At 44.0% G+C, this 27,499-nt stretch overlaps 1 protein-coding gene across 2 annotated transcripts; it reads left to right on the forward strand.

The window, feature by feature from the left end:
* Window positions 1–386: 386 nt before the first annotated feature.
* On the forward strand, window positions 387–27,307 carry DAPP1 (dual adaptor of phosphotyrosine and 3-phosphoinositides 1). 2 transcript variants are annotated; one of them, XM_079991191.1, is made up of 9 exons: window positions 387–694; window positions 15,060–15,182; window positions 15,913–16,046; window positions 20,968–21,098; window positions 22,365–22,412; window positions 22,818–22,880; window positions 23,298–23,374; window positions 24,647–24,734; window positions 25,875–27,307. In XM_079991191.1, the coding sequence occupies exons 1-9, from the start codon at window positions 594–596 to the stop codon at window positions 25,926–25,928; spliced, it is 819 nt and encodes a 272-aa protein (XP_079847317.1). In that variant the 5' UTR covers window positions 387–593; the 3' UTR covers window positions 25,929–27,307. The 2 variants fall into 2 exon arrangements, with proteins under 2 accessions (XP_079847317.1, XP_079847316.1); XM_079991190.1 differs by having other exon boundaries at window positions 388–694; window positions 23,289–23,374.
* The last annotated feature ends 192 nt before the right edge of the window (window positions 27,308–27,499 follow it).

Raw genomic sequence — 27,499 nt, forward strand, 5'->3', positions numbered from 1 at the left:
TCAGAATATGGCCTGAGTAGAGCGCTGAGTGAGACAGGGTGTATGTTGACACCACCAGGCAATTGCTTCACTGTGTGCACATATTATGATGTCAAACAAACAAACAAAATCCAGGCTGACATTTTACCTTCCAGGACTCTTCAATAGCAAAATCATACATGCAGGGAGGCACAAATGGTTATGCAAAGCGGCAAATGTTCTCTTTCACACATGCATGTGCACATGCACAGTCTTGGAGACAAATACTTGCTCAGGCAATGCTAGTTCCGTATATACACATTCCCAGCATTGTAGTGAGTGATGACAGCAGGAGAGGCGGAACAGCCCGGGCGGCATTCTCTGCCTGAACTGGAGAGGCAAGGGAGGGCACTTTGGTGTAAGCAGGGAGGGACTCATTTTTCACTTCCTCATTCACTCCAAGCAGCAGCAGAAACAGCTTGCTTGCATGCTTGCTTGCGTTGTAGAGATTTCCTGTTGTCCACAGAAGGGAGGCAGAAGCCGAAGCAAAAGGATGCCCATTTGTTCCCTGCCTCCCACCTCTTTCTTCCTCTGGCCAGTGGTACCCTGAAGAGGAGCCGCAACAGGTGCTACGGATGGGCATAGCCGAGATGGAAGAGAGGAGGATGAGCTACCAGCAGGATCAGCGCCGCCACTTGGGGCACAGTGATGTAGAAGAGGAGCTTCAGAATCTAGGGTGAGAACAAGTAGCTGTGCGTAATTCCAGCAGACAGAGGAACCCTCCATTCCCAGGGAAGCTCTGAGAAGGCTGAGAAAGCCTGCTGACATTATCAAGCTGATGTTATGACACCAGAGGTACCTTTCCTGCTGACCCTTGTCTGCTTTATTTCTTTAGTGCTAGCTCACATGATATCGTCGTGCAATAGGCTAGGCGGACAGGAAGAGTTGTATTGCAAGCTGACACTCCTGTTTGCTCCCTTCCCCGCTTTTGGAAGTAAACAGGGCAGGTGTGTTTCTGTGCTGGAAGTTGAAGCTCTGAGCCTTAAATTTTAAAATGCATGAGTCTCTCGGCCCCACTCCCCTCACAGAGTGTTTGTTGTGGGGGAGGAAGGTAAAGGAGATTGTTAGCCACTTTGAGACTCCTTAAGGGGAGTGATAAAGCGGGATATCAAGTCCAAACTCCTCCTCCTCTTCCTCCTCCTTCTTAATTGCGGGGCGATGGGTTCAAGCCCCATGTTGGGCAAAAGATTCCTGCATTGCCGGGGGTTGGACTAGATGACCCCGAGGTCCCTTCCAACTCTACAGTTCTATGAAAGGGCAAGGGATGAGAGAAAGTGTTCAGTTAGGGATACTTATTTACTTGAAACTCCTTCAAGAACCATCTTTTACAGTGCAGATTACTGTGCATTCAGCCTCAACAGAAGTCCCTCAATTGTTCTTTAAATGAAATAATGCTGTGTCACTGGTTATTGGCAATATTGCAGCATTATCCAACAGGATAACACTCCTAGAATCCCATACTGCTTTCCCTCAGTGACAAAATATTCAGTCAGCTGGTTTAATTGTATATTCAGCCTACAGACCAATTATATAAAGTATTCAGAGCTAAGCACACATGCTTCAGATAACGTGACAAAACATTCTCGTTTGATGCTGCGAGAATGCAGTTTCTCTGCAAGAGATGTGCTACTTTGAGAAAACTTTTGGATCCCCTTCAACAGCTGAGTAACAACCACTGTTCCTATCTCCAGTCCATAGTTTGGGTTTCTGCTTTCAAGTCTCCCATGTGAATACTTATCTCCCATGAACAGAGAGAGCAACTTTGTGCCATTTCCGGCTATTGGTCCATTTTGAGAAATATTGTGTACTCTGTCAACAGGTCTCCAGGGTTTTTCATATTGCTGACTACCTGATTTATTTTAACCAGAAATGTTAAGGTCGAATCTAGAACCTTCTGTATACAAAGCATGTAGTCTACCATCAAGCTATAGTCTATCCCCATGGTTGGCCATAACTACTGTTAATGTTACATTTGCATCTAGGATAACTATGGTTTGAGCTAACCAGGACTGCCTACAGCAATAGTTATAGGTATAGTTAGGAGGCTATTTGTTTTAACCATGGTTTGCCTGATAGCGACAGAACACTAAACTATCGTTCTCGATAACTATGGAAGAGAAAGGGAAATTAGCACAAGAGCAGGGTAGGATGTGGTGTGAAGGTATGAGAGTTTGTGGCACACTCCTGATCTCCAAACCATGGTGGGGAGATGTGGACTGTCATTTTGAATTAAGTCATTTCTGTGTGACTGTAAATCACTCCCCCCTCCCCATGTTCTGCAGCCTCTAAATGCCCTTAATACCAATTGCTGAGGGGCAACAGTGAGGGATAATAATTGTCCTGATTGTGGTCTTGTCATAGGACTAGCTCAGGGGTCAGCAAGGTTTCTCTTGCCTGGGCTGGATCGGTCCCACGGAGATACATCTGTGGGCTGGACTGCGCGCCCGTGTTAGCATGCCCACCCATGATTTTGGGCATCTGTGCATGCACAGATGCGATTTCCAGCACCGTGGAAGCAAGTCTCTGCGCCGCACCAGTTTAGCGCAGCACGCAAGCGGGTGGCTCAGTTTGGGGGTGGCTCATTGGCCGGTCAAACGACCTCCGCGGGCCGCTTCTGGCCCATGGGTCTTAGGTTGCTGACCCCTGGACTAGCTAGACCTTTGTTCCGATTCAGCAGCTGGGCTCTTCTTGTGTTTGCCTGGATTAATAAACCCCTAAAGAAGTGTAGCACTAACAGCTAAAGCCACACAAACAGTATCCCTAAAGGTGCAGTGTGTATGTGTGTTCTTCACCATCAGATCTACTTCCCTTGTGCTGATGTCCCAAATCTTAAGTAAGTTACATTTGCCATGTAGCCAGCTGGAAAAATGTACAGGAGACACATTGTGCCTTGTAAAACTAAAATATAGTTCTCACTGAGATGCTGAACTGTCTCAGACATTAAGGTCTCTCTCTCTCTCTCTCTCTCTCTCTCTCTCTCTCTCTCTCTCTGCCATAAATGAGCATGTGATTATGTGATTTCTTGTGAAAAGAGAAAGGGAATAAAAGTCTGTGGGTCAGAAGTTCCTAAGATTCAGCAGTTATTCACGACACTTTTGGTTTTCTTTGAGCAACTGTGGGGGCGGGGCAGGGGGCAGAGTCTGACGTTGGTTTTCCATGTTGAAAAACGCAAGGTGGTTTCTCACTGTACTGTATTTTCAGTTGTATACATAAAAGGACACAGAGGGAGCTTCCAGGAGACCTCATTCATCCTGATTTGTTTGCAAGGAGATTAGGCGACTTAATGAGATTAGGCTATTTAATAAGCATTCACCCTGATTTATTTGTGAGGTTTGATGTTGTGTCAAAACAAGTGTTATCTCCCACTTTCTAGTGCATTTCCCCATCCCTTCTTGCAAAAGGTCTGAGCTTTCGGGGAAGCAGATTTGTTGCACAAGATCTCTAGAACTGTGCAACCTGAACTAGTTGGTTTGTGATTGAATCCCACCTGTTAATACCAACAGCCCAGAATTTAGAAGCGACAGACTATGTTTTATCTGAATAGCCCAATTGGTTAGAGCGTGGCGCTGATAATGCCAAGGTTGCAGGTTTATTCCCCATATGGGACAGCTGCATCTTCCTGCATTGTAGAGGGTTGGACTAGATGATCCTCAGGGTCCCTTCCAACTCTACAATTCTATGATCTCACTGCAACCCTGCTTCAACTAATGGCAGACTGGCTTTATTACACAGGGGGCAGAAATTGCTCTCTATTTTTCTGGAGGAACAAAGCTAACCAGGAGATACTATGGGAATGTGGAGTTGTAAAAGCCAGAGCGAAATAAAGGCTCTATTTAAGTGATCTTAGGAATGAAGAGGGAGTTACTATATAATTAGGCATTTATGAGTCTGGGCACTTGTGTCTTTTGTATGAGCTGAGAGAGCATTTTATTAATGCTTTTATTTCCCATATATTTATTCCAGCCTTCAAAGAAGGATTGAACATGTTTGTGTGGGGAAAGCTTTTAAGGAGATATCATGTACACAAGCAAATAATGGTAATGTAATTAAACATCACAGGTATTTGCTTGTGTAAAGCCACCAGTCATAGTTGTCTTGGTGCACTTGTAAGTAATTTGGAAAACAGAAATTTCCAACACCTTCTCATAAAAGGCAATAGAAACAGAAGTCTTAGGACACCTTAATGACTAAAAAGACTTGGGCTCTAATCCACAGACATTTACACAACAATAAATCCATAAGTCTTGAAGGTGTCAAACAGAATTCTTTGTGAGAGTGTTCACCTCGTGTTGTATGCGTACCATCTTCAGAGGGTCAACTTAAATGGTTCATAGAAACAAATATCTTTAAACAGCTCACAAGCTGTTAAGAGGATTTCATGCATTCAATGTAAGGAATCTCAGGATAAAGATTAGGGCTCAATCAAGACCAGGGGTTTTTTCTAGGTGGATTTACGTTATCATCAATTATTGCTGCTGTAAGCAGTTACTGTGCTTAGCTTTGCATAGAAATGTCCCAGGTTGTATTTTTTTGGACTTCTGGCCTCACTGTTTAGACTTCATTTATATCCATGGGTGCATGGCACAATTGCTTTTGGACACAAATGTTCATTAGTTTGCTAAGCTGAATTGAAAGTGGCTATTCTGTTGTTTCTAAAATGAGGAAATCTTTAAAATCTTCTTAGAAACTGCAGTGACATCATATTGGCCTCAGTGACTTTTCTGTAGAACAGCAAGTATCTCTTGATAATGCTTTAACTGAGGGTTGATCTCTACAGCTGCTTTTGGACTGAACTTCCCATCTATGCTGACTTCTGTTTCTTTTTGGTCAGTGGGTAGAAATGGCAGAACTGACCAAATGAGGAAACACTAAACATATTGAGCTCCAAGTTGGGTACAAGATTCCTGCATTGCAGGAGATTGGTGTAGATGGCCCTCGTGGTCCCTTCCAACTCTACAATTCTATGAAACCTTGCTGACAATCATCTTCCTGGCCTCAGCAATTTTCCTGTGAAGTAGCAGATAGCCATTTGGAGCTTAATTTTCCATCTATGGTTATATTTTGTTAATTTTGTCTGTTGAATTGACCATCCACCACAGATTAAGATTCTGGCTTTAAAAAAATATTGTCCACTAAATCAACAACTAGAATCATACCAGACAAGCGCTCACATGCTAGCCTTGCCACCCCATCATTCAGTAACTGATGTATGTATAGAACACTTTTGACTGCAATTTACATCATAAAATATACAGTGGTACCTCGGGTTACATATGCTTCAGGTTATATATGTTTCAGGTTACAGACTCCGCTAACCCAGAAATAGTGCTTCAGGTTAGGAACTTTGGTTCAGGATGAGAACAGAAATCATGCTCCGGTGACGCGACAGCAGTGGGAGGCGCCATTAGCTAAAGTGGTGCTTCAGGTTAAGAACAGTTTCAGGTTAAGTACGGACTTCCGGAATGAATTAAGTACTTAACCCGAGGTACCACTGTACTTCAAGACCCCTGCTGCCGTCTCTTCTTAGGGTCTTATATCTTTAAACCACACGTTGATTAGGCAGCCCTTCAAAGAGAGGACACCTTCAAATGAGGGATTTTCCTCTGTAAAGTAGAATACATGTGTCAGAGCTGCCTCTAGGTCCCAGCTCACAGAGGACCAACGCTAGGCTGTCGTAATGTACAAAAGTCTTTATTGAAGTTCAATTTCCATTTCAAAGCCGCAGCGCGCAGCCCTACATCTTAAACCCTAGATCGGCGAAGTCCCGTCTGAATCTCCTCCCCTCTTACACCAGTTTAAGATCCTAGCCCTGCTCCACCTTTTCCGCTGCTCTCTTCTCCTCTGGGTCCTCCTGCCCGCTGGGGCATTCCCCTTTCTGGACTCCTCAGACGCTGAGTCGCTTAGCTCCTCCCCCTGCCTCCGGCGGGCTTTAGGACCCGGTTCCCAATCCTCATTCTCTGCTGTCCCACGCTCATGTACATTTGAACTTGCCTCTCGCGCCAACCCAGTGACCTTCCTCCTGACCGTTACACTACTTCTGTCACTGCTTCCCTCTTCCGGGATACTGGCCGGATCTGACCTCCCCTCCGTTGTCTGACTCTCCGATGGAGGCGTGGTCAGCCCTGACTCCTCTCCTCTCCCTGCTGGGGGAGACGCTACTCCCGATACCTGTGACTCTTCCCCCCCCACTATGCTCTGGTGGGGAAGCTGGTCCTGATTTCCAACTGCTGCTCTGGGAGTCCCCGCTGGTCCCTTGCTTCTGGGGTGTCCCCCTTGGGACCCCCCTTGCCCTGGCCACCGGCGCCCCCTTCTGTGAATCTTCCGATTCGCTGGAGAGGCTCATGGAATCTCTCGGGCCACTGTCATCTTCTCCTACGCTGCCCTCAGATTCTTCCCCTTCGCTCTCCATCTCCCCTCTTCCCTGTGCTTCTGCTCCTGAACCCCTGACAACATGGTTACCTTAACAGTCATGCACAATGTGAGAGTAGCATGCAGGGGTGAAAACAGACACATTTTGACTGGTAATCGTGTGTGTGTGTGTTTATATACACATGCATACATTGCCAGGAAAGGTCATGAGTAAAATATATCTAAAAATACTCTGATTTTATGGTTATCAGAGTGGGATTTCTGAACCAGAAGAGGTACATAGCATTGCTAGAAAAGGAGATGAAACTGAATTGGCTTAAGGCACCGTCCTGTTTGATGAGACCTAAGAGGTATGTGTGAAGAGATGTTGGCCAATATTCAGAGGCAACTCATGCAACCCAGAGAAGTTCTAGGGAACAACCACAAACACGTTATTTCACAAGTCAGTTTCAACAGCACATGTAAACACTGAGAATGAGTCATAGATGGTCTTAGCAATATGTTCAGAGACGAGCAATAATTTTAAAAGTGTGCCATGTTACTTCCATGTAATTAGTGGCACTGCTGCTTTCCCTTTCCATTGTATCGTCTATAGTTATATGCCAAGTCTTGAACATGAGGCTTTGCTCTCTGACTGACTCTCAGATACTGTCAATGTGGAGGGTTCTCTAAGATCAGCATTCGTCTCTGGTATCATATGTAATGAAGATACTTGATAGAGTCTGGTGATATGCCTACCCTCAATCAATTACTTCTCTTGTCATTGCACCATCCAACTAGATCAGGGATCCCCAAACTGTGCTCCATGGACCATCAGTGAACTTAATTCAGGTGGTCCGTGGCATGTCTGTGGATTTATGGTTGAAGATGGGAGATAGCACATCAATTGCATTGAATAGTCATGTTGATTTTTTAATTGCATTTTAATTGCTTCTCATTTTTATGTTGTATTGTGTTGCATTGCAATCTGAATCTCATGAAACTGCAATTGCTGCAACAAGCAGGGAAAAAGCACCAAGTTGTCCACCATTATTTTCCATTAGCCCATGGCAGGGGGAAGTTTGGGACCCACTGAACTGAACCATAAGAAATGGTTCAACTCAACACCATATATTTATCACCTAGGTAAAGGACCCATGGACGATTGTTGTTGTTTAGTCGTTTAGTTGTGTCCGACTCTTCGTGACCCCATGGACCAGAGCACGACAGGCACTTCTGTCTTCCACTGCCTCTCGCAGTTTGGTCAAACTCATGCTGATAGCTTTGAGAACGCTATCCAACCATCTCGTCCTCTGTCATCCCCTTCTCCTTGTGCCCTCCATTTTTCCCAACATCAGGGTCTTTTCCGGGGAGTCTTCTCTTCTCATGAGGTGGCCAAAGTATTGGAGCCTCAGCTTCACGATCTGTCCTTCCAGTCAGCATTCAGGGCTGATTTCCTTAAGAATGGATAGGTTTGATCTTCTTGCCGTCCATGGGACTCTCAAGAGTCTCCTCCAGCACGATTAAGTCCAGTCAAAGGTGACTATAGGGTTGTGGGGCTCATCTCGCTTTCAGGCCGAGGGAGCTGGTGTTTATCCATAGACAGCTTTCTGGGTCATGTGGCCAGCATGATCAAACTGCTTCTGGCGCAACAGAACACTGTGACTGAAACCAGAGCGCACAGAAACACCGCTTACCTTCCCGCCACAGCAGTACCTATTTATCTGCTTATACTGGTATGCTTTCGAACTGCTAGGTTGGCAGGAGTTGGGACAGAGCAACAGGAGCTCACTCTGTTGTGGGGATTTGAACTGCTGACCTTCCAATCGGTAAGCCCAAGAGGCTCAGTGGTTTAGACCACAGCGCCACCTATGCTAACATTTTTTGAATGAACCACAGAAATCTGGCTGCTCAAACTATGAAGGTTGCAAAATCTAACATGCACATGTCTCCTCTAAATACAATTAAATTCCACAGAATATCAGGGCAAGGCTATATCCAAATCTAGATCTGGAAGTGTGTTTTCCAGCTCAGGGTCCCTGATTTTGCGGGCTAAACTCTGGTATACAGAAAGTACTCTTTGGTGAGGCCTTCTCCTCTTGCCTAGTCAACAATCTAGAAGCTTCACAATACCTGCCATTTGCAGGGAAGATGTTGAGTTGAGTGTCTTATTTCTGTCTACACTTCAGAAGGGATCTAAGGCTTGAACCCACACACCGTCAACTTAAAGCAATGACTCCTCGAAAGAATTCCAAGAACTGTAGTTCACCCCTCACACAGTTCCAGTTCCTAGCAACCTTAACAAACACTTCTCAATATTCTTTGGGAGAAGTCATGCGCTTTAAATGGATGTGACCACAGACACTGGTAGCTCATTAGGACCAGCCTCAAACTACAGATTTTCTGATTTAAGCCCTGGAGTCCCTGCCACAAGGACCCCAATATTCTCCAGGATTGCCCCATCTATCCTGGTCAAAAATGATCACGCAATTTCAGTGATGTGGGTTTAGCCACTTCCTCCCTACAGAGGAGGTGGGTTGCAGGAGTCACGGCCCCAACACGCGCAATTGGGGGAATCCCTGGCCGCTTCATCCCCTGGCCGGCCAATTGGCCGGCTCTGGAGGCGTGGTCTGCCTTATTTAATGCAGGCGCGGCTGGGGATCTCCCTCTTTTGCCACCTCTGCCTGTTCCTGTTTCCACCCTCCCACCCTTTAAGGTTTTTCGTTCCTTGACCTTGCTATGGACCTTGGTTGGTCACCGTTGAGGGGCCTGGTAGGAATTTTTCCACTTGGCAAATTGGCACCGGCCACTTGGTTTTTGCCTACCTCGTTGCAAATGTCACAACTTTCTTGGTATTGGCGGTTAGGCATGGGTATTGGTATTGTTATGTAGATTGAAGAAGTGAGGAAGCGCCATCACCTGCCCCACATATTGAAGGGTAGTCCGATAAAGGATTCCAGGGGGCGTGGCCCTATCCGAAGCCTATGGAGGTGAGGGCCTAAGGCACGCCCCCGAGCGGTGACCCCGGGGAGTTCCTAGTTGATGTGCATCAGCAGGACTCCCCCTACTGGTGGTTAACCCTTCCTAGACTTCTAGCAGATGGGCTGAAGCCGGATATAGTCGGTTAGGACCAATGCCTAAGCCAATACTGCTCATCGCCTGTAACCAATAAAGTTGTGGCCTTATTTAGCCCATTAACCTTAATAATTGTGTCATGAGTCTTTATTTCCACTGGCGGGACCTGGGAAACAGGCTAATTTGCATCAGAAAATGTTCCGTTTGCACTGGGAAAATTTTCTAATGCCTTAAAGGGTGACCTAGCTTGGCGTGCTTTTACTTGTATTCAGCAAACAAAGCAAAAAACCTGGAAGCTGCCAAGCTTGCCTAATAGCGTATCTGCAGTTGGCATCCATTCGTTGTTACCAATGAACTTATGCAATGGAAAATTTTCCATGGGGAACATAGAATGCTTGGGGGAGGGGGAATCCTTTAAGTTTTCCCCACACAGCATCACAACTTGTGCAGAGGGGTAGGGTACAAGCTTTACTTCCAGAATGTCCCTGGCATCTCCAGTTTAAAAGATCGGGTTTAGGAAATACCTGCCCAAAGATCTGGAGTCATCACTGACAGGCAATACTTGGCTAGGTGGAGTATAATTCTGACCTGGTATATATAGGCCTTGTCCATGACAGAACACATACGTTGCATGCAGAAGTTCTGTTTCAGTCTACAGTAGCTGATTGTGGATGTCCCCAGTTGGAAACTCAAGCTACTGCCACTCCGTATAGACCGTGCAGAGCTGCATGGACCAATGATCTGACTCTGTATGAGGCAGCTTTCTATGTTCCCATCTTCCATGTTCTATGCTGGTATTTTAGAACAGCTCTGTTGACACACAATTTCTATTTTGAACCTCTTCTTCCAGGCGTTTTCCTTCTAAAGGGGCAAAGTGGCTCACTTTCCTAGCAACCTCAATGCCACACTCACACTTACTGCATTCTCCAGTCAGATGCCTGATGTAACTTACTGGGATGAGTGTAAGTTGATGTGACCTCATCCCAATAAGTTGCATCAGACCCCTCATTGATCTTCCTTTTTAAGCTGCAAATAAGGCTTAGTGAAGTTGCCAAGTGCAATTAAACACTGTATTGTTGAACGCATTTTGTGGCTGATTTGTACTGGAAAGAAGGATGACCTTTGTTTTATCAGAATAGCTGTCCAGAGAGAACTGGCCAATTCTGCTCCTGTTTTCCCTTTGTTGAATTTTATTTTGGGTTATGTATATCTGTTTGTCTAATTTGTACATAGTTACTGTGTGAAAGCAGTTGATAATTTTGGCCTCGGCAGATCCCCAGTTGCTTGCCCTCTCCAAAGGAGCTGGATAGATTTAAATGCATGTGCCAAATTGTATAAGGTTGTGATCCAATGCACATACTCAGGTGTATGTCCCACATGTATAGCCTCAGGTGTTCACTGCCACCACTCTGCTGGCAATGTTCCTGACAATGCACGTTTATTCAGTGCAAAGCTCCACTGTGTTCACTGATGCTTAAAGGTAAAGGGACCCCTGACCATTAGGTCCAGTCGTGGCTGACTCTGGGGTTGCGGCGCTCATCTCGCTTTATTGACCAAGGGAGCCGGCGTACAGCTTCCGGGTCATGTGGCCAGCATGACTAAGCCCCTTCTGGAGAGCCAGAGCAGTGCACGGAAACGCCGTTTACCTTCCCGCCGGAGCAGTACCTATTTATCTACTTGCACTTTGACATGCTTTCGAACTGCTAGGTTGGCGGGAGCAGGGACCGAGCAATGGGAGCTCACCCCGTCGCGGGGATTCAAACCACTGACCTTCTGATCGGCAAGTCCTAGGCTTTGTGGTTTAACCCACAGCACCACCCGCGTCCCTCTCACTGATGCTTACTCCCACATAAATATGCTTATGACTGCAACATTATATGTTTTGGGCACTTGTTTTTGCCAGAATGTGTTGTCCCTTTGCATTTCCTACAGGGTGGAATTTGATTTGATTTCTCACTAGTCAGTAAGACTTGATTTAAATCTTTTTTTTTTTATGGACTGACTCATTCTTGCTGGTATAATCTTAATATTTACAACCAGAGGAAGGTTTCATTTTTGGAATAAATATTCAGAGTAGTTTTTACAGTTATATCAAAAATTACTGATTTGGTTATACTATTAGAAATACATAGACAGATAATTATGAAATTATTGTGAGGTTTAATAAGTTAACTGTTTATATTTGGACAACTTTTCTGCTGTACTTTATTGGAAGGAGAAAACAATCATTTCCTTAGTAACAATTTAAGCAATTAATTTAACTAATGCAATAACATTATAGCATATGTTTCCATGTTTGTCAACTGATGTGGTTAAACATTGTTGCTGTTGTTTTGAAAAACGTAGACTGAGTTTTAGCACACATGAAAAACTTAAAACAAATCCTTATTTACTGATGAATAGCCTTTGGACTATAATGTAACTTAAATAGAAAACTATCTTTAGAAATATTTTTCCTCCCAAAGCATTTTATTTTAAAAATCTGATTTAAATAAAAAAAATTGATTTAAATTAAAAAAACCCCATTTTGTAGTTTGTAGGATTTTGCTCCCTAGTTCGTTACGTTAAGGGATATTGAATTGGGTTAATGAAGCAAAAATGGGAGCTGGGTGGGGCTGGTTTCAGGGGCACCAGGTTGAAAAAGGCCCCTATGGTGTGAACTGAGATAAAGTCACGGGCATTACCATATATAATGGTAAGGAACTCTGCTTGGCCCTCTTTGGCTTCTGAGATTTCACAGGACAATGGCCACATATTATGTATCTATATAAAATACCAATATTTGTAAAGCTCTTCCTGCAATAATAATAATAATAGTAATAATAGAAGTGGTAATAACAACAATTAATAATAATATGTGACCCTCATATTGCTAATGCCCTCTGCAAAAGATTGATATTTATGAACACTACTGCATCTTTGGTTCTTCCTTCTGTTTCTACAGCTCAATTACAGTGGTTTTATATCTAAAACATCTTGCATTTAACTGCCTAGCTTTTGGTCACTAGATGTCTACTACATGTAATCTGTAGTAGATGATTGAGGTTGGCTGCATGCAGAGGGGTGTGTGAAGTATATATGTAGCTCAGCACAGCAGCATTTCTGGCATGCTTCATCTGTCCAAAAGGGGAAGTGTAACAATAAGATGGCTTCCTGGAAAAAAAGACTTCAGGAAATGCAGATTTAGAAACTCGCCAAGACGGTTTGAGAATGTCTTGTGCAGTCGAAACCACTGGTTTACACATGGATGCACAGAAAGCACTTTAACCCGACCTTCGACAGGTAAAGCATTTTTGTTTCATTCATCCCACCTCTTTTGCCAAGTTTATACTACAGTGGTACCTCAGGTTAAGTACTTAATTCGTTTCGGAGGTCCGTTCTTAACCTGAAACTGTTCTTAACCTGAAGCACCACTTTAGCTAATGGGGCCTCCTGCTGCCGCCGCACCATCAGAGCACGATTTCTGTTCTCATCCTGAAGCAAAGTTCTTAACACGAGGTACTATTTCTGGGTTAGTGGAGTCTGTAACCTGAAGCGTATGTAACCTGAAGCATATGTAACCCGAGGTTTGGAACAAATTTACTTATTACTAGTGCTATTTTTCTAGAAAAAGAGGTGCTGCAACTCACTATGAACGCCTCCCTTTTTCTCTTATAATGACAATGGCGCCCACCTGAGAGAGAGGTGCCAGAATTCACCTGAGGTCCAGTGAGTTCTGGCTGGAAAAAAGCCTTGCTATCTATCTATCTATCTATCTATCTATCTATCTATCTATCTATTTATTATTGTAGTTGTATCCTACCATTCCTTCAAGGAGCTCAAGGTTGCATACGTGGTTCTGCTCCTCTCCATTTTATCTTCACAACAACTCTGGGAGGGAGGGTGGGAGGACCGGCTGAATGGCTATCACTGACCCAAGGTCACCCAGCAAGCTTCATAGCCGAATGGGGAGTTGGACTCTGACCTCCCCGGTCTTAGGCCAACACTCTAATCACCACACAATACTGGTTTTATCATTATAACAGTTTTATCTCTTTTTATAACTGTATATTCCATTGATGTAACCTGCCTTGGAGTTACTGGGTAGATAAGAAAACATATGAATAAGTAAAATCAGGAGTGGCTCAAATGTTGCAGAGAGAAAGGTGGCTGCACCAGGCAGCTGATTTAGGGTGTCTTGAAAAGGTAGCAGGTTGTTAGGTATTTGTTGTCATTTTACAGCCAGGAAGAGATGTGGGGTGGATAGTTGCTTGTAGGGTTTTCTGTCTCGGGTGCCAAAATTACTTGGCCAGTCTTGGGTATCACACAGCTTGCCTTGGGGTGGGGGTGGGGAGGTGAATAGCAGGATGTGCTTCAGGCAGCAAAATGCCTTGAACAAATTCTTAACACTATCCTTGGCAGATTCCTTTCTTTCAGCCTAACTCACCTGTTAAAATAAACGACATAAGAATGACAGTGAACTTTGCACATGGAAAAGCATACCGATGGGGTGGTGGGGGGGGCGAACAGAACAATATTGGATAGGGGCATCATAAAGTCTCTGTGTGTATCTATATATCGAATTGCTTACTCCTCCACTGCCTGCAAAAAAGGGCATTCAGACATTCAAAATTCTGTGCCAGGAAAAGCATATTATTTTGTATAAATTTTCTTGGGGCTCATGGGGAGGATGAATAATGAATACAAAAATAAAATTATTAGTATCAGTATTCCTGGGTACCAGTCTGGGTTTGTTGATCAGCTTCTCCACTTCATTGAGGCAGGTTTTGTAGTTTAAGAAATCCCTGGTATAAATCATGAAGTTGGAAGTCTCTGTTGGATGGGTCAGGCACACAGATGTCATCGTACTGTAGGGCTTGTTGGCTGTAGATGATAGATTTTATGGTGAGTGGGTAGAAGATGCATCCAGGTAGATATGTGGAGTGGTTGGCATATTTCTCCTTTAAAGTGATCCTTAGATGTCCTTTGTGTAGTTGCTCAGTAGAGTCTATATGGTAGACGTTTCTACACAACAGCCCACTATCCAAGCGGTGAGAGATTCCAAGTGTTCCAATGCTTGCCTATAATTTTTTTTTTTGGAGGGGGGAGGGTTGGAATGAAGGGCAGCAGAGACTACAAAGGGGGCTGAATCTTTCACTGCAGACACAGCTCACAAGCTGTCCATACAAAGGAAAGGAAAGAGCAATTAGGAGTGCTCTTCGAATGTGCTCCCAATGCTTTCTTTTTAAGTTCTTTAGATGTTATGGTGATGCCAAGTCACCACAGTGTGTGTGTGTGTGTGTGTGTGTGTGTGTGTGTGTGTTGGTGAAGTTCAGGATTCAGCCCAGTCAGATCCTGTTCTCCTCCCCTTATCTATCTATCATCTATCTATTTATCTGTCTATTTCAGATCACATTCCATGCCTGATGATGTGGGCACTGGCTCATGAAAACCTATGGCATAATAAATAATAATAATCTTGCTCAAGTCTCTGTTGCTTTTGCTGTAACAGAGTAACACAGCTACCCCCCTCAAAATATGATCTTATGAGAATTTCCTAACAGAAAAGTCTCTCCCCCCACCACCACTATAGCTAACAATACAGTAGCTAATGGATGCTGAACTTTGATTTTTATTAGGTGGTACCATGACAGTCTGACTCGTCATGCAGCAGAGGCACTTCTTCTTTCCAATGGCAGTGATGGAAGCTACCTCCTAAGGAAGAGTGATGGCAAGGCTGATCTTTACTCTCTCTCAGTAAGGTACAGTATCTTCACTATCCCTTACGTCATCCCATACTGTTGAGATCCACAGTTGTGACCTTCCTTTCCACCACCTCCTCCTCCTCCTGTTTTTCCTGTATTTTTGTTGGAAGCTGCCAAGAGTGGCTGGGGCAACCCAGTCAGATGGGAAGGGTATAAGAAATTTATTGGTTGTTGTTGTTGTTAATATGATGATGATGTCCCATCTCTATTGTATATTTGGTGTCTGGGTTACGACAGACAGGGCCTTTACTGTAATGGCATGTGACTATTCAATATACTCCCAAATGAGATCTGCCTGACACCCTCATTGAATGCTCACTGTTGAGTTGCCTAGCTTTAAGAGCCTGGTGTGATATTGATACCATCCATCTACCTACCTACCTACCTGCCAGCCCACATACCTATCACTTCTATCTACCCCCATCTATCCCCCATCTACTTTCCACTGTGGTTGCTCTGTATGCCATGGGAACAATAATGGGACAACAGAAAATGAATCTGGACTTGCTGAAAATGGGCAACTAACAAACTCTTGTGATTGGTGGGATGCAATGGGCAGATGGAGGGAGGCTGTAAAGACAGACTAGGAACAAGCCGCTCATGCATACAAAGGGTTGTCTTCTCTGATGCCTCACCTGGTGTCTTGATATCTCCATAAAATTTACTATCCTTCCTGAGCTAAGAAGAATGTATATTTCATGTTTCAACAGCCTTATTTTTGTTTCAGAGCAAGGGATTCTGTGAAACATTTTCACGTGGAGTATACTGGGTCTTCATACAAGTTTGGTTTTAACGAGTTTCTAAGCTTGAGAGACCTGATCATGCACTTTGCAAATCAGCCTTTAATTGGCAGCGAGACAGGTAACTTATATTTGCTTATCTATCCATCCAGCTGTTAAAAATATTTTAGATTATATTTGTTAACCTGGGTGTGTGTGACCTAAGTTAAGAGTAGATCTATGGAAATGAATGGACTTCTGTTAGTCATGTCCATTAATTTCAAGAGTTCAATTCTGAGTAGGAGCTGAGTATCTCTTTATACACTTGGATAGTCCTTTGTTTTAATAGTTCTGTTCTTCTTCCCTCTTTTAGGATATGACACAATATGTTGTATATCAGGGTATATTTTGGACTGCAATGCCCACCATCCCTTTCCATCTCTGCTCTAGCTGAGGCTGATGGGAATTGCAGTCCAAGCAGGTCAAGCATTCATTTTTTCTGGCACCCCCAAGATCCTACTGATTCGGTGGTGGCATCAAAAATGAAATGAAATGAGATGAAAAAATAAAATAGACACAGCACTGAAGTGGGTGGGGAAGTTAAACCCTCTCAGCCTAGTCTACAAGAGGGACTTTAAAACTGCTGGCTGTGGAAAAATACATGCCCTATAGGGCATTCAGCAGATGAAGACACTCCCTCATGGCAGCATGCAGGTGCTTTGTTAAGGCCGCCCCCCAGGCCCTGGCACCTCTTGGCTTCTATGGGTTGGACCCAAAGGTTCCTCTGAGGGAAGGACTCCTTCAGCCAGAGTGCAGCTCCTCCCATTGAACCCAACTCTGTGTCATCCAAAAACTTATGTTTTCTGAAGGCTGCAACCCTATGCACATTTGCCTGGGAACAAATCTCATTGACATCAATAGGGTTTATTTCCCTTCCTATCAATGGGGTTTTCTTATGGGGTTCACTTCACAATGTATAGGATTGTGCTGCCAGTAGATTCCTGATGCAACAGTTAGTCTGATTTTTTTTTTTAACAAGCATTGTTGTATGTATTGCATTTTGGATCAAGAATTTATCCTACTTACTTAATATTTACATTTCAACAGATCTTATCAGATTAGTGATGAAGGGGGTAATAGAGAACCAAGAGCAGCCCCTGGGTCTGGTGTTGGTGCAGTTTTAAAGAGCCACCGTTTTCCAGGCCAGAAAGGGTTTAATCTCTTTGAAGTGTCATATCTATTTCCTGACATGAGTGTTAAACCCCCGTTGACTTGACCCCGACTGACTCAGTGCCCTGAAACTTGAGCTCTGTTGTTAAACAGCTCCTAAATAGGTTTGTTATTTAACACAAGAGGTGACCGAGGGCCTCTCCCCCCTGCAATGCTTGGTATTGGTCCAGATGGAAAATAAAGGCTCCAATTATCAACTGATTAGCTGGCAAATAAGATTTATGGGGACTGAAATTCAAGAGCACTGAAATACCTGGCTAACCTGAAAGAAGCAGAGCTGGTCAAGGACTATGAGCAGTCCTGGGCTCTAATTCATACTTTGACAGAATCCTGCCCCTGTGGCCTTTGTGAAGGGGGGTATCCTTTTCTGAATCAGCTCCCTACATGCCCACATTAGTTTTGTTCAGATTTTGGGGTTTAAAGAAAGATCCACCTGAGGATTCCTTTGCTTGGTGAGAGGTTGGTGGATGTGGAACATATACAAACCAATGGCCTGCTTTAGCATGCCCTAACTCTACTCCAGGGACGTGGGTGGCGCTGTGGGTTAAACCACAGAGCCTAGGACTTGCCGATCAGAAGGTCGGTGGTTCGAATCCCCGTGACGGGGTGAGCTCCTGTTGCTCGGTCCCTGCTCCGGCCAACCTAGCAGTTCAAAAGCACGTCAAAGTGCAAGTAGATAAATAGGTACTACTCCGGTGGGAAGGTAAATGGTGTTCCGTGCGCTGCTCTGGTTCGCCAGAAGCGGCTTAGTCATGCTGGCCACATGACCCGGAAGCTTTACGCCGGCTCCCTTGGCCAATAAAGCGAGATGAGCGCCACAACCCCAGAGTCGGCCACGATTGGACCTAATGGTCAGGGGTCCCTTTACCTTCAACTCTACTCCAGTCCTCTACTCAGCCCTGTCTCTTCCTGTCTTTGCATGGTCTGGACCACCATAAGTCCTATGTGTCAGGAGTGATTTCACCTTCTTGTCATTTATTCTTTTCTTTGCTGGAGAGGAAGAACAATCAACAGTACTGTACAAATATAAGTCCTTTTCTCAAAGCTTCCCAAGTTTATTGCTTCCAGAAATAAAATCAAAGAAGTTTGTGCAGAAATTATCTTTGCTGTTTGTAGGTGTGCGTCTGGGCTGTATCTGGGTGAGAGACCAGCTGGGAATCTTGTAGATACTGCCTTGAGCTCCATGGATGGAAGATGGGATATCAGTGGTCAAATAAAAGACTTGCATAGTATCCATCAAAGTCATTCTATTGACAGAAGGAATTCTGCTCTGAGATTTTCTATTGTCATTCTATTTCTAAGTCATTCTATTGACAGAAGGAAATCTGTTCTGAGATTTTCCCCAAATCTCAAGCAGATTTGGGGGTTATGTAGGGAAAGGAGAAGGAGGGTAAGTTCAATTGCACAAGTGGAAGTCTTTGTGCAGTTGGGACTATTTCGGATACAATCCGTTGTGGGTGGGTGAGAGATCACCAGCCCCTATTATACTTGCCTGGACATTTAAGTTCTTCATAGAAGGCCCTTCTCCAGTTTTCCCTACCTAAAGGGGTGAAGTGGATGACTATTAAGCAGAGGGCCTTTTTGCTGATTGTGCCCAGATTATAGAATGCCCTCCCCAATGAAACTTGTCTTGTGCTTGCATTAAGATGCTTTTAGCATCAGGTGAAAATGCATTTAATCTCCCAGACCTTTTGGAACTATATTATTTTATCTTGGAGCCGTTTATTTCAGCTTGATTTTAAAAGCTAGATTATAAAGTAATTGGTTTATTTTTGAATGACTGAATAAAGCTTTATTGCTGAAAGCCATGTTGTTGTTGTTGTTTAGTCGTTTAGTCGTATCCGACTTTTCGTGACCCCATGGACCAGAGCACGCCAGGCACTTCTGTCCTCCACTGCCTCCCGCAGTTTGGTCAAACTCATGCTGGTAGCTTCAAGAACACCATCCAACCATCTCGTCCTCTGTCGTTCCCTTCTCCTTGTGCCCTCCATCTTTCCCAACATCAGGGTCTTTTCCAGGGAGTTTCCTCTTCTCATGAGGTGGCCAAAATACTGGATCCTCAGCTTCACGATCTGTCCTTCCAGTGAGCACTCAGGGCTGATTTCCTTAAGAATGGATACATTTGATCTTCTTGCAGCTGAAAGCCATAGGTCACCACAATATAAATAGAACGAACAATCATTTCAGTGTATTCAGCAAACAAATATATATAGAAAAAGAAACAGAAAAATGATACTTCCCTGCCGAATGTAAATCTTTCATCCCTCCCCTCCATTGTAAGCTGTTAAAAATACAACAGTATAAATGCCTATCCCACTTATACACCCTAATTCTTTTTTGATTAACCTTGCACACAATTGTTCCATCCTTGCCCCACCACCAACTCCCCGGCCATCTGCTAGATTCATTAACAGTTAAGGAGTTAATGCCACCTGAGATCAGTGAATCTGATCTCCAGTGTTGAATGATAGACTTGCCCAGTGGCTTACCAGCTCCCTAATCAGATTCTGCGAGCTCTGTGAAGCTCCTTTCATGTGCCTAAAATGGACAGTGCCACCAGCTGGAAAACAGGCGTTGAACTTCACAGTACCACTTCCACTTTGCTTGCCTCTGTGAAACAATACTCAGGAACAGAAGGTTGACACTTGAGCTAAATAATTCCCAAGATCATAACACAAGCGATCCAAATTCCATGAAGCCTGGGAGATTTAAAAAACGGCTCAATAGATTAAAAATCTCAAACCTTCCTTTGCCCAATTAAAATTCTGTGGAGCTCTTGTGTTGCCTCAGGGAAGGTGAAGCAGGTCACACTCAGGGTAATGTGGTTGCTGCCTATCATTATAACAGTGACTAAGAGGAGAAACTGCCTCAGGGGCGTAGGAAGGCGGGGTGTGGTTTGTCCCGGGTGTCACCCTGAGGGGGGTGTGACAAAATGGCAGGCGGCACTCACTGTGAGGCCTGCAGTGCACCCGAGCCATGTGTCTCGGGCGCCTGCAGGCTCCGCACTTTCCGCCCACTTCCATTCCCCCAGCTGTAGGGTGGCTGAGGCCTGGCGGTACTGTCTGTGCGTCCATATTGTGCACCATGCATGCCGTCTGTGCATCCATTTTGGGTGTTGCGCGCACTGCCGGGCAGTTCGCCCCGCCCCTCAGCACGCCACACCAGGTGCCCGAGAGACTTCCTCCACCACTGAACTTCCTGACAGAAGATTGCACCACATTGGCAGGTCAGTGGCTGGTCCAGCCGAAGGTCTGCTTGAGGGGGACAAAGTTTTAAGAGGTACCAAAGAAGTGGCACGTAATCTCAGGGTGTGGCACTCCAAGATGTGCTGGGACACATAGACCTCACCTGCCCATGAGCTAAGGTCTTTGGTTGTGCCACAGCTTGCTGAGGCCCATCTTGCGACAAACTGGAGGCAGTCCTTTTCCATTGTGATACCCAGCTTATGAAATCACCTCTTTCCGAGGTTCACATCAAGGTTTCTGGAAGGCTTTGCAGAGGCCTCGCACTCCCTTCCCAGAGCCCAATGAGGAAGGGTTAGTCACACAGGGCTGGTTCTGTGGGTCTTCCTGACTTTGCTCAATTTTGCCTTTGCACACAAACCCCCTAAGTTGTGTGCCTACTGTACTCTAATAAATATCCTGTGTCAAGGGTAAGGGACTAAACTATATGATTCATTTAGGTCTCTCAATTGGCTTGATCCTGTGGCTTTTATGAACTATTGCTTGATCTGCTGCCAGCTCATCTGCCATTTTGTTTTTGAGTGTTTCCTGCAGGGTAGTGGCTGCGTTTTCCTTTTCTGTACAGGTCACTTAGCTTTCACTTTCTTTTAGGTACCCTGATTATATTGAAGAACCCATATCCGAAGATGGTGGAAGAGCCCTCCATTTACGAATCTGTGCGGGTTCACACGGCAATGCAGACCGGAAAAACGGAAACTGACCTTGTCCCCAACGCGCCGTCAGTGAGTCACTGCTTTTAAGTGTTACTCACTGTTCAGCAGCAGCTTGGGGGAGATTTATAGTTTTCCTCCAGGTCTGCAATCTGGGTCCTGATTGTATCTAGTCACCTCTTCTCCCTTTCCTCTGACGGCAATTTGCAAAAGCCTCTTTGTCATTGCATTTAGATTGGCCCTTAGGGTGTGTGAACTGAGTCAGGGGTTCCTGGTTTGAATCTTATCTCAGTCATTCGTGCAATAAGTGATCCCAGTCTCAGGCTGCTGATAATTTCATTCTAGGATCCTTGAGGTATTATAAATAATGCATAGTAGGGTTGCCATATGACCTCTTTTTCCAGGACACATCCTCCTTTTCATGGGTAGAGTTGTCAAAGCGATCCAAAGTTAAAAGTAGAAGTTGGCAAATGTGTCCTCTTTTTTTGCTCTTCAAAATATGGCAACCCTACTAAAAGCACAGTATTCTTTATTTATTTGAGCTTGGCTATGTGTGGTGTAGTTGTTAGAGTGTCAGACTAGGACTCGTGGGACCAGTGTTCAAATTCCCACTTAGCCATGAAGCTCATGGGGTGACCTTGGTTCAGTCAGAGTCTATCATTGTAACCTACCTCACAGGGTTGTTGTGAGGGAAAAAATGGAGAAGGACCATGTATGCTGCCTTAAGCTTCATAGAGGAAACAATTGAAAGTGAAATGATAATAATAATAAATAATAGTCTTTGTAGAGAACAAGGGCTGTCATTGCCTGGAAGGGTTTTTTTTTGGGTTTTTTTAAACCACTTCTGCTTTCTTGCCTGTGTCATTAATGGTCTTTGACCATCTGAGACACATCATACTGTTAGCCATCGAGGCCTAGTTCAGCATTTAGTGCCACGTTACTGCACATATACAATGAACACATTGTTGGAAGTCAAACAATGCTGAATTGCCCTAGGATTTATTTAAAATTTGACCCTCTGTGCCCTTTGACAGCAAATACCTCAGAGAATATGACAAGTGCCTGGTTTAATCTGTGATACAAGAGGGTGTCATTTCATCAGAACCAATATGATTATTTTGTGTTTTTACCTCAGGTGTAGACAGGGGCCCATACTTTTGGCAGAGAACACAGTGACCCAGTTTTAAGGATAAAATGAACAGACAGTTATGAGGTCATAAAAGCTACTACTGTGTTTTGCTTCGCCATCTTGTGTAATGACCATGCTCAAGGCTAATGTGTACTTGTTCCTGCCTTCACCCCCATCCTTTTGGTTAACCTTTACCTCTTTCCTTGCAGTTAGGCACAAAAGAAGGATATTTGACGAAACAAGGCAGAATAGTTAAGGTAAGAAATGTCAGTGACTTGTGTGCCTCTCCTTTCCTTCTGTGTAGAAAGCCAATGCAAAGTTAATAATAGTTTATTAATTAAAAAATAGTTATTTTCTAGAAAAAGAGGTGCTGGAATTCACTAGGAACATCTCTTGTTCTCTTAAAATGGCAACGGAGCCTACCTCAGAGGTGCCGGAACTGAGTTCCAGTGAGTTCTGGCTGAAAAGAAGCCCTGGTAATAATCATAAAATAATACATATGATCTGCACAGCAAGAAGTATATGGTTGTTAGTACTATATACGTGTTCTGAAGCAGAAGAGAAGAAAGGGAGCTCATTTTCAATGCCTGTGTTGCCATTTTCATTCTTGTATTTTTTCAAATGTCTAAGTTCCTCTAATATCACCCTCTTTATTCTTTCAGAATTGGAAAACCAGGTGGTTTACATTGCACAGGAATGAGCTGAAATATTACAAAGACCAGACGGTGAGTTGGCAAGTTGCGCTTGGGCACCCATGTTTTGATCCCTTGAGTTTGTTGCATATGGACATGAGTGTTGAGATCCTTCCAAATCGTGTGGGCCAAAGGAAATTTTGCCAAGCAAACGCCCTCCCACTAATGGTTCCCAGTGGTCCCCACGCGCTTCACATTACTCCGTGGAAGTCTTAGTCATTTCTGGCTTGTCAGTTCAGTCAAAATGGGGAGTGGGTGGATGGATGACGCAAGCATTGCTTCTTTATTATATAGGTGGGTGCCACTACATATGTGGGTAACAGTGCTTGTGCAGACAGGGCCTCACTTATTCCTCGGCATCTTTATTTGGGGAGTTGGGGGTTCTGCTCATTACAGGGGGAGGGGGAAGAATGACTGTTTCAAAGATAACTTACTTTTAAGTCCACAGAGCCAATCAGAGCGCTCGACCTAACAGAATGCTCAGCTGTGCAGTTCGACTATTCCCAGGACAAAGTCAATTGTTTTTGGTAAGCTGAGACCTAGATGAAAATTACTGTGTTTGTAAAATTACTTCAATACTTGTGAACTATCACAAATGAAGACAATAAATTTATTAGGCTGTCTTCTCAGGAGCCCAGTGAATGCCCACTCTTCCAATTTACCAGCCCCATCAACAAGCCCTTTCTCTGAACTCCACGGAGTGATTTTCCTGCTTTCCTTGTGTCTCAACAGCTTTACACGACAGCTGCCCATTCCTTGACTTTATTCTTTCCTTCTTGCTTTCTGTCAGTCAGTGCAGATAATGCTGAGCAAGATAGACCAGTGATCTGACTCGGTATAAGTCAACTTCCTTTGTGTCTATGAATGAGCTTATTCTTAACCAAGGCAGCCTTTGAGTTCCACATTTGTTGTGTTTTCTGCATGCAAAACCTTGGCTATTCAATAATGCCCTGAAGCACGTACCCTTACAAAATTCTGTTGATAAATATGCTAATAATATATATGCTTTAAAATGTTCTATTTTTTTAAAACCAATCATACCCTCCTCCAGCATTAACACATGAGAAAGGGACATATTTCTAAATCTCCAGTTCTCCTTCAAGTCTGTGTGTACACCAGGCATGGCCAGACTTGGCCCTCCAGCTGTTTGGGGATTACAACTCCCATCATCCCTAGCTAACAGGACCAGTGGTCAGGGATGATGGGAACTGTAGTCCCAAAACAACTGGAGGGCCAAGTTTGGCCATGCCTGGTGTACACCCTCTGTTTACTCTGCATCCAGTGTGTTCCCATTGTGGGTCTGGGAAGCAGTATATTGAATCTACGTTATCCAGAATCTGTATCTATCCTGTAGTTTCTTAGGAAATATACTGCATATTTACATGTTTTCCCGCAATCCAACTTTGATCCAAATTGAGAAGAGAAACATTTTAAGCTGGTTGTGTCTATGTAGCCAAAGCCAGCAGTGCTGCTGAAGACCCTAAGTTAATTCTGTATGCTGATGAAGTGACAGAGGGAAAATGTCTTTTTCAGCTGGTTTTATTTATTTTGCCACTGGCTCTGTGTTTTACTTTGGTGGTTTGACCCTTCTGTTCAGTTTTTTAATGTTCGCTGCTTTGAATTCTTACTTGGAATAAAAATGGGATCACTTTTGGTTTTTTTAAAAATAAAACAAACCAAAACTAAAACCAAACTTTAGCTTCAGTTCTTCTTTGGTAAAATGGAGTATGGGTGTTGGCTGCAGCTAGTATTGCTTATGTTTGTGATACCAAGTCTTTTTACAATTTTTCTTTTTACAGTTTAGTATTCCCACTGAGAACCTATTACCTTTACGCAAAGACTGGAGTAGAAGCAGACGAATGGATTAAAATACTGCAATGGAAACTGGTAAGGAAGTGCCTATCCCTCAAGATCAGATGAGCTTTTGGCTGGTGCATTTAAGATAAAAGGAAACATTTCGTGTTCTAAATGTGTAACGCCGAACCCTTTATTTCCTCACTGGCCTTACTATGCATGTAAAAAGAGAAAGCGATATCCCTAGCCTTTAAACAAGTATATAAACTAAGGAAGTCAGAGATATAGAGCACATGCTTTTACCTAAACAGTATCATTTCATACCCAGCCTCTCCACACAGAGGAGTGACCCTGTGACCCTGGAGAGATACTGTCAGAGAGTATAAAGTTTAGACAATGCTGAGTTAGCTAGATGGGCCAACGTTCTGATTCAGGGTAAGGCAACTTCCTATTTTCCTATCCAAAAGCCAGTGCAGCAGTCATGGTACTTCTGTGCAGCACAGACCCAGTTTTCCATTCCATTTGCTGTTCTTTTGCACTGCATCTGAGACGACTTTGGTAGCCTCCACCCTCGAGCTTCATTGGTGGAGGGGGACAAAACCCTAAGGGAGAAAATAGCTCTGAATCCCTGCTCCACAGGCTGAATTGTAGCCACGGTTTGCTTATAAGTGTGCACTAGGGTGTGGGCATCTAGCCCCGCTCACTGAGGTGACCGGGCATAACTATACTGAGGAAGGAGGGCAACAGAAGTGAGGGGGCTACCTTGGAGGGCATAGCTGTTCAGCCCTGGAGGCGATGGGTGACGGCAGCAGAGGACTCAGGAGGAAAGGGCTACAAGCCTAGCAGTTGCACATGTTTAGGCTCAGTTATTACTTGTGCAGCACATAGCGGAAACAGTAGCCTGGTTTGCATGTCACTCTAAGCCAAAACTTGACAGCTCAGCCCAGAAGCAGAATGTCCAGAGAGGCCATGGACCTTCCTTCCAGGAACCCACATGCTTGCACTAAGCTATGGTTTGGTTTAGCGTGATAAACAAACCAGGCCAACTGTCTGCACCGCTGCCACCAGTTAACTTCTGATACCTGCCAGTGCAGGCTTACCAAGTTGGATGATTAGGGAACAATCAAAAAGAGCAGCACCTTAATGAAGATTATAAAGGGGGGGGGGAAATCCTGTTTGATAAACTCATGTCTCTGTTATATTAATACCAAGTTTTTCTTTTTCTTTTTGTAGTCACAGATAAGGAGACAAGCACGCCAGCGTGACTCAGGCACATTCAGGCCGTAGCTATTTCTTCAGCAAGATTTGCCACAAAGGCCCAGGTTGGTTCAAATTAATGCTCCATCAAACCTGTCATTGTGACAGCAAGAACTTCTGTACTGGTTAAAAGCAAAAACCCATCAAGTCCATCCAGATGCCCAAAGAAAACCTACAAAGGTGGCATGTTGGAGATGCCAGTCTTTGTTCCCAGCATCTGATAACTAGAAGAATGCGACCTTTGAAGATGGATACCCTGCTTTTAGCTATTGTGGCTAATGGCTACTGAAGGCCTATGCTTCATGAATTTGTCTAACCCTCTTTAAAAACCATCATACATATTCACGAACAGCTGATCCTCATACGCTGATGTCTAAGGTTCCACTTCCATGGTGTGATTTCCACACACACCTGCTGCACCAAATGAATGAACTTGCAGCTTAAATGTCTTGGATCTTCTCATAGCATGGGTCATTGTGTTACCTCTGAAGATGTTCATCCTTACACATCTGGCATGGACTGTTTTCTCAGCCATTTACACCATGTACTCTAGCATAAGTGGACTTTTGGTCCCACACAGACTTCTGTGATTTGTTAGTGACCCATGACCGTGTTTGAGAATGTTTGTTCCCATGTGCACTGCAGCACAGATGGAAAGATTCATCTCCATCGACATTGGCTAATTCAAATGGAACTTGTGTGTCGGAATGTGCACCCAGCAATGAAATCTGCATGCATTCAACATGTATGCAGTCTTTGGTCTAGCAGGGAAAACCACATTAGCAAGTTATTTCTCTCACTTGCTGGATCATGAAAAATGCATCAGACAAAACTGCCATCTAGTCCAGCTTTTTGTCTTCCATGGTGACCAGCCAAATCTTATGGAAGCACACCAGCAGCAGCACATGGGAGGGCATGTGTTTAGCATACAGTGCCAATAATTCCAAGCCTGTCCCACATGCTCTTTAGAAACCAAGCTCAAGACATAAAGTCACAGCACTTGGGAGAAAATTACCATGGAGGCATGCAAAAGCAGATGCAACTGCCAATATATTTTAGTGAAATGTCCTTTTTATATGTGCGTGTTAATGAGCATAAGTGCCAACAGCATTCAAAGTGCTCTTCTGATTACTGTAAGGTAAGATAACTGGGGACCAGCATATTGTACTAGTTTGTTTTTTTTAACCCTGTAAAGCAACCATTTTTATTCTCTCTCTGTGTGTTCTATTATTTAATATTCTTCTGTGTTAGCAGCAGGAACATTTCAAAATATACTGTGAGTGCTGGGAATCAGGGTAGGTGTAGAGAACAGGACAATACGAAGGAAGGCTTTTCAAAGCTGTATCTGGAACAATTTAATGCATTTTGTATCTCTTGTAAAATTTCTAATAAACAGAAAAGAGAATATCCTGTCTGTATGCTAGAGTAACAGGGTCCAGCTTCGCAAGTAAGGACCTGTTGTTTTTTTTCTAAGCATCTTTTAGCGAGAAATGTCAGATGTCTCACATGTTTGTGCAATGCTCAGATACTTGCAGCATTTCCTTCCTTTTCTGGAATTTGACACACGCTTCTCTCCCTGGGACATAGGTAGTACAGTGCAA

The sequence above is a fragment of the Podarcis cretensis genome (genome assembly GCF_951804945.1).
Source record: "Podarcis cretensis genome assembly, chromosome: 9".
NCBI lineage: Eukaryota > Metazoa > Chordata > Lepidosauria > Squamata > Lacertidae > Podarcis > Podarcis cretensis.

Excerpts from the sequence above, each read along its gene's own strand:
- DAPP1 (XM_079991190.1), top strand. The coding sequence starts at position 594 with ATGGGCATAGCCGAGATGGAAGAGAGGAGGATGAGCTACCAGCAGGAT. Across the intron at positions 695-15,059 it reads GAGGAGCTTCAGAATCTAGG|GTGGTACCATGACAGTCTGA; the intron begins GTGAGAACAAGT and ends GATTTTTATTAG. Across the intron at positions 16,047-20,967 it reads TTTAATTGGCAGCGAGACAG|GTACCCTGATTATATTGAAG; the intron begins GTAACTTATATT and ends ACTTTCTTTTAG.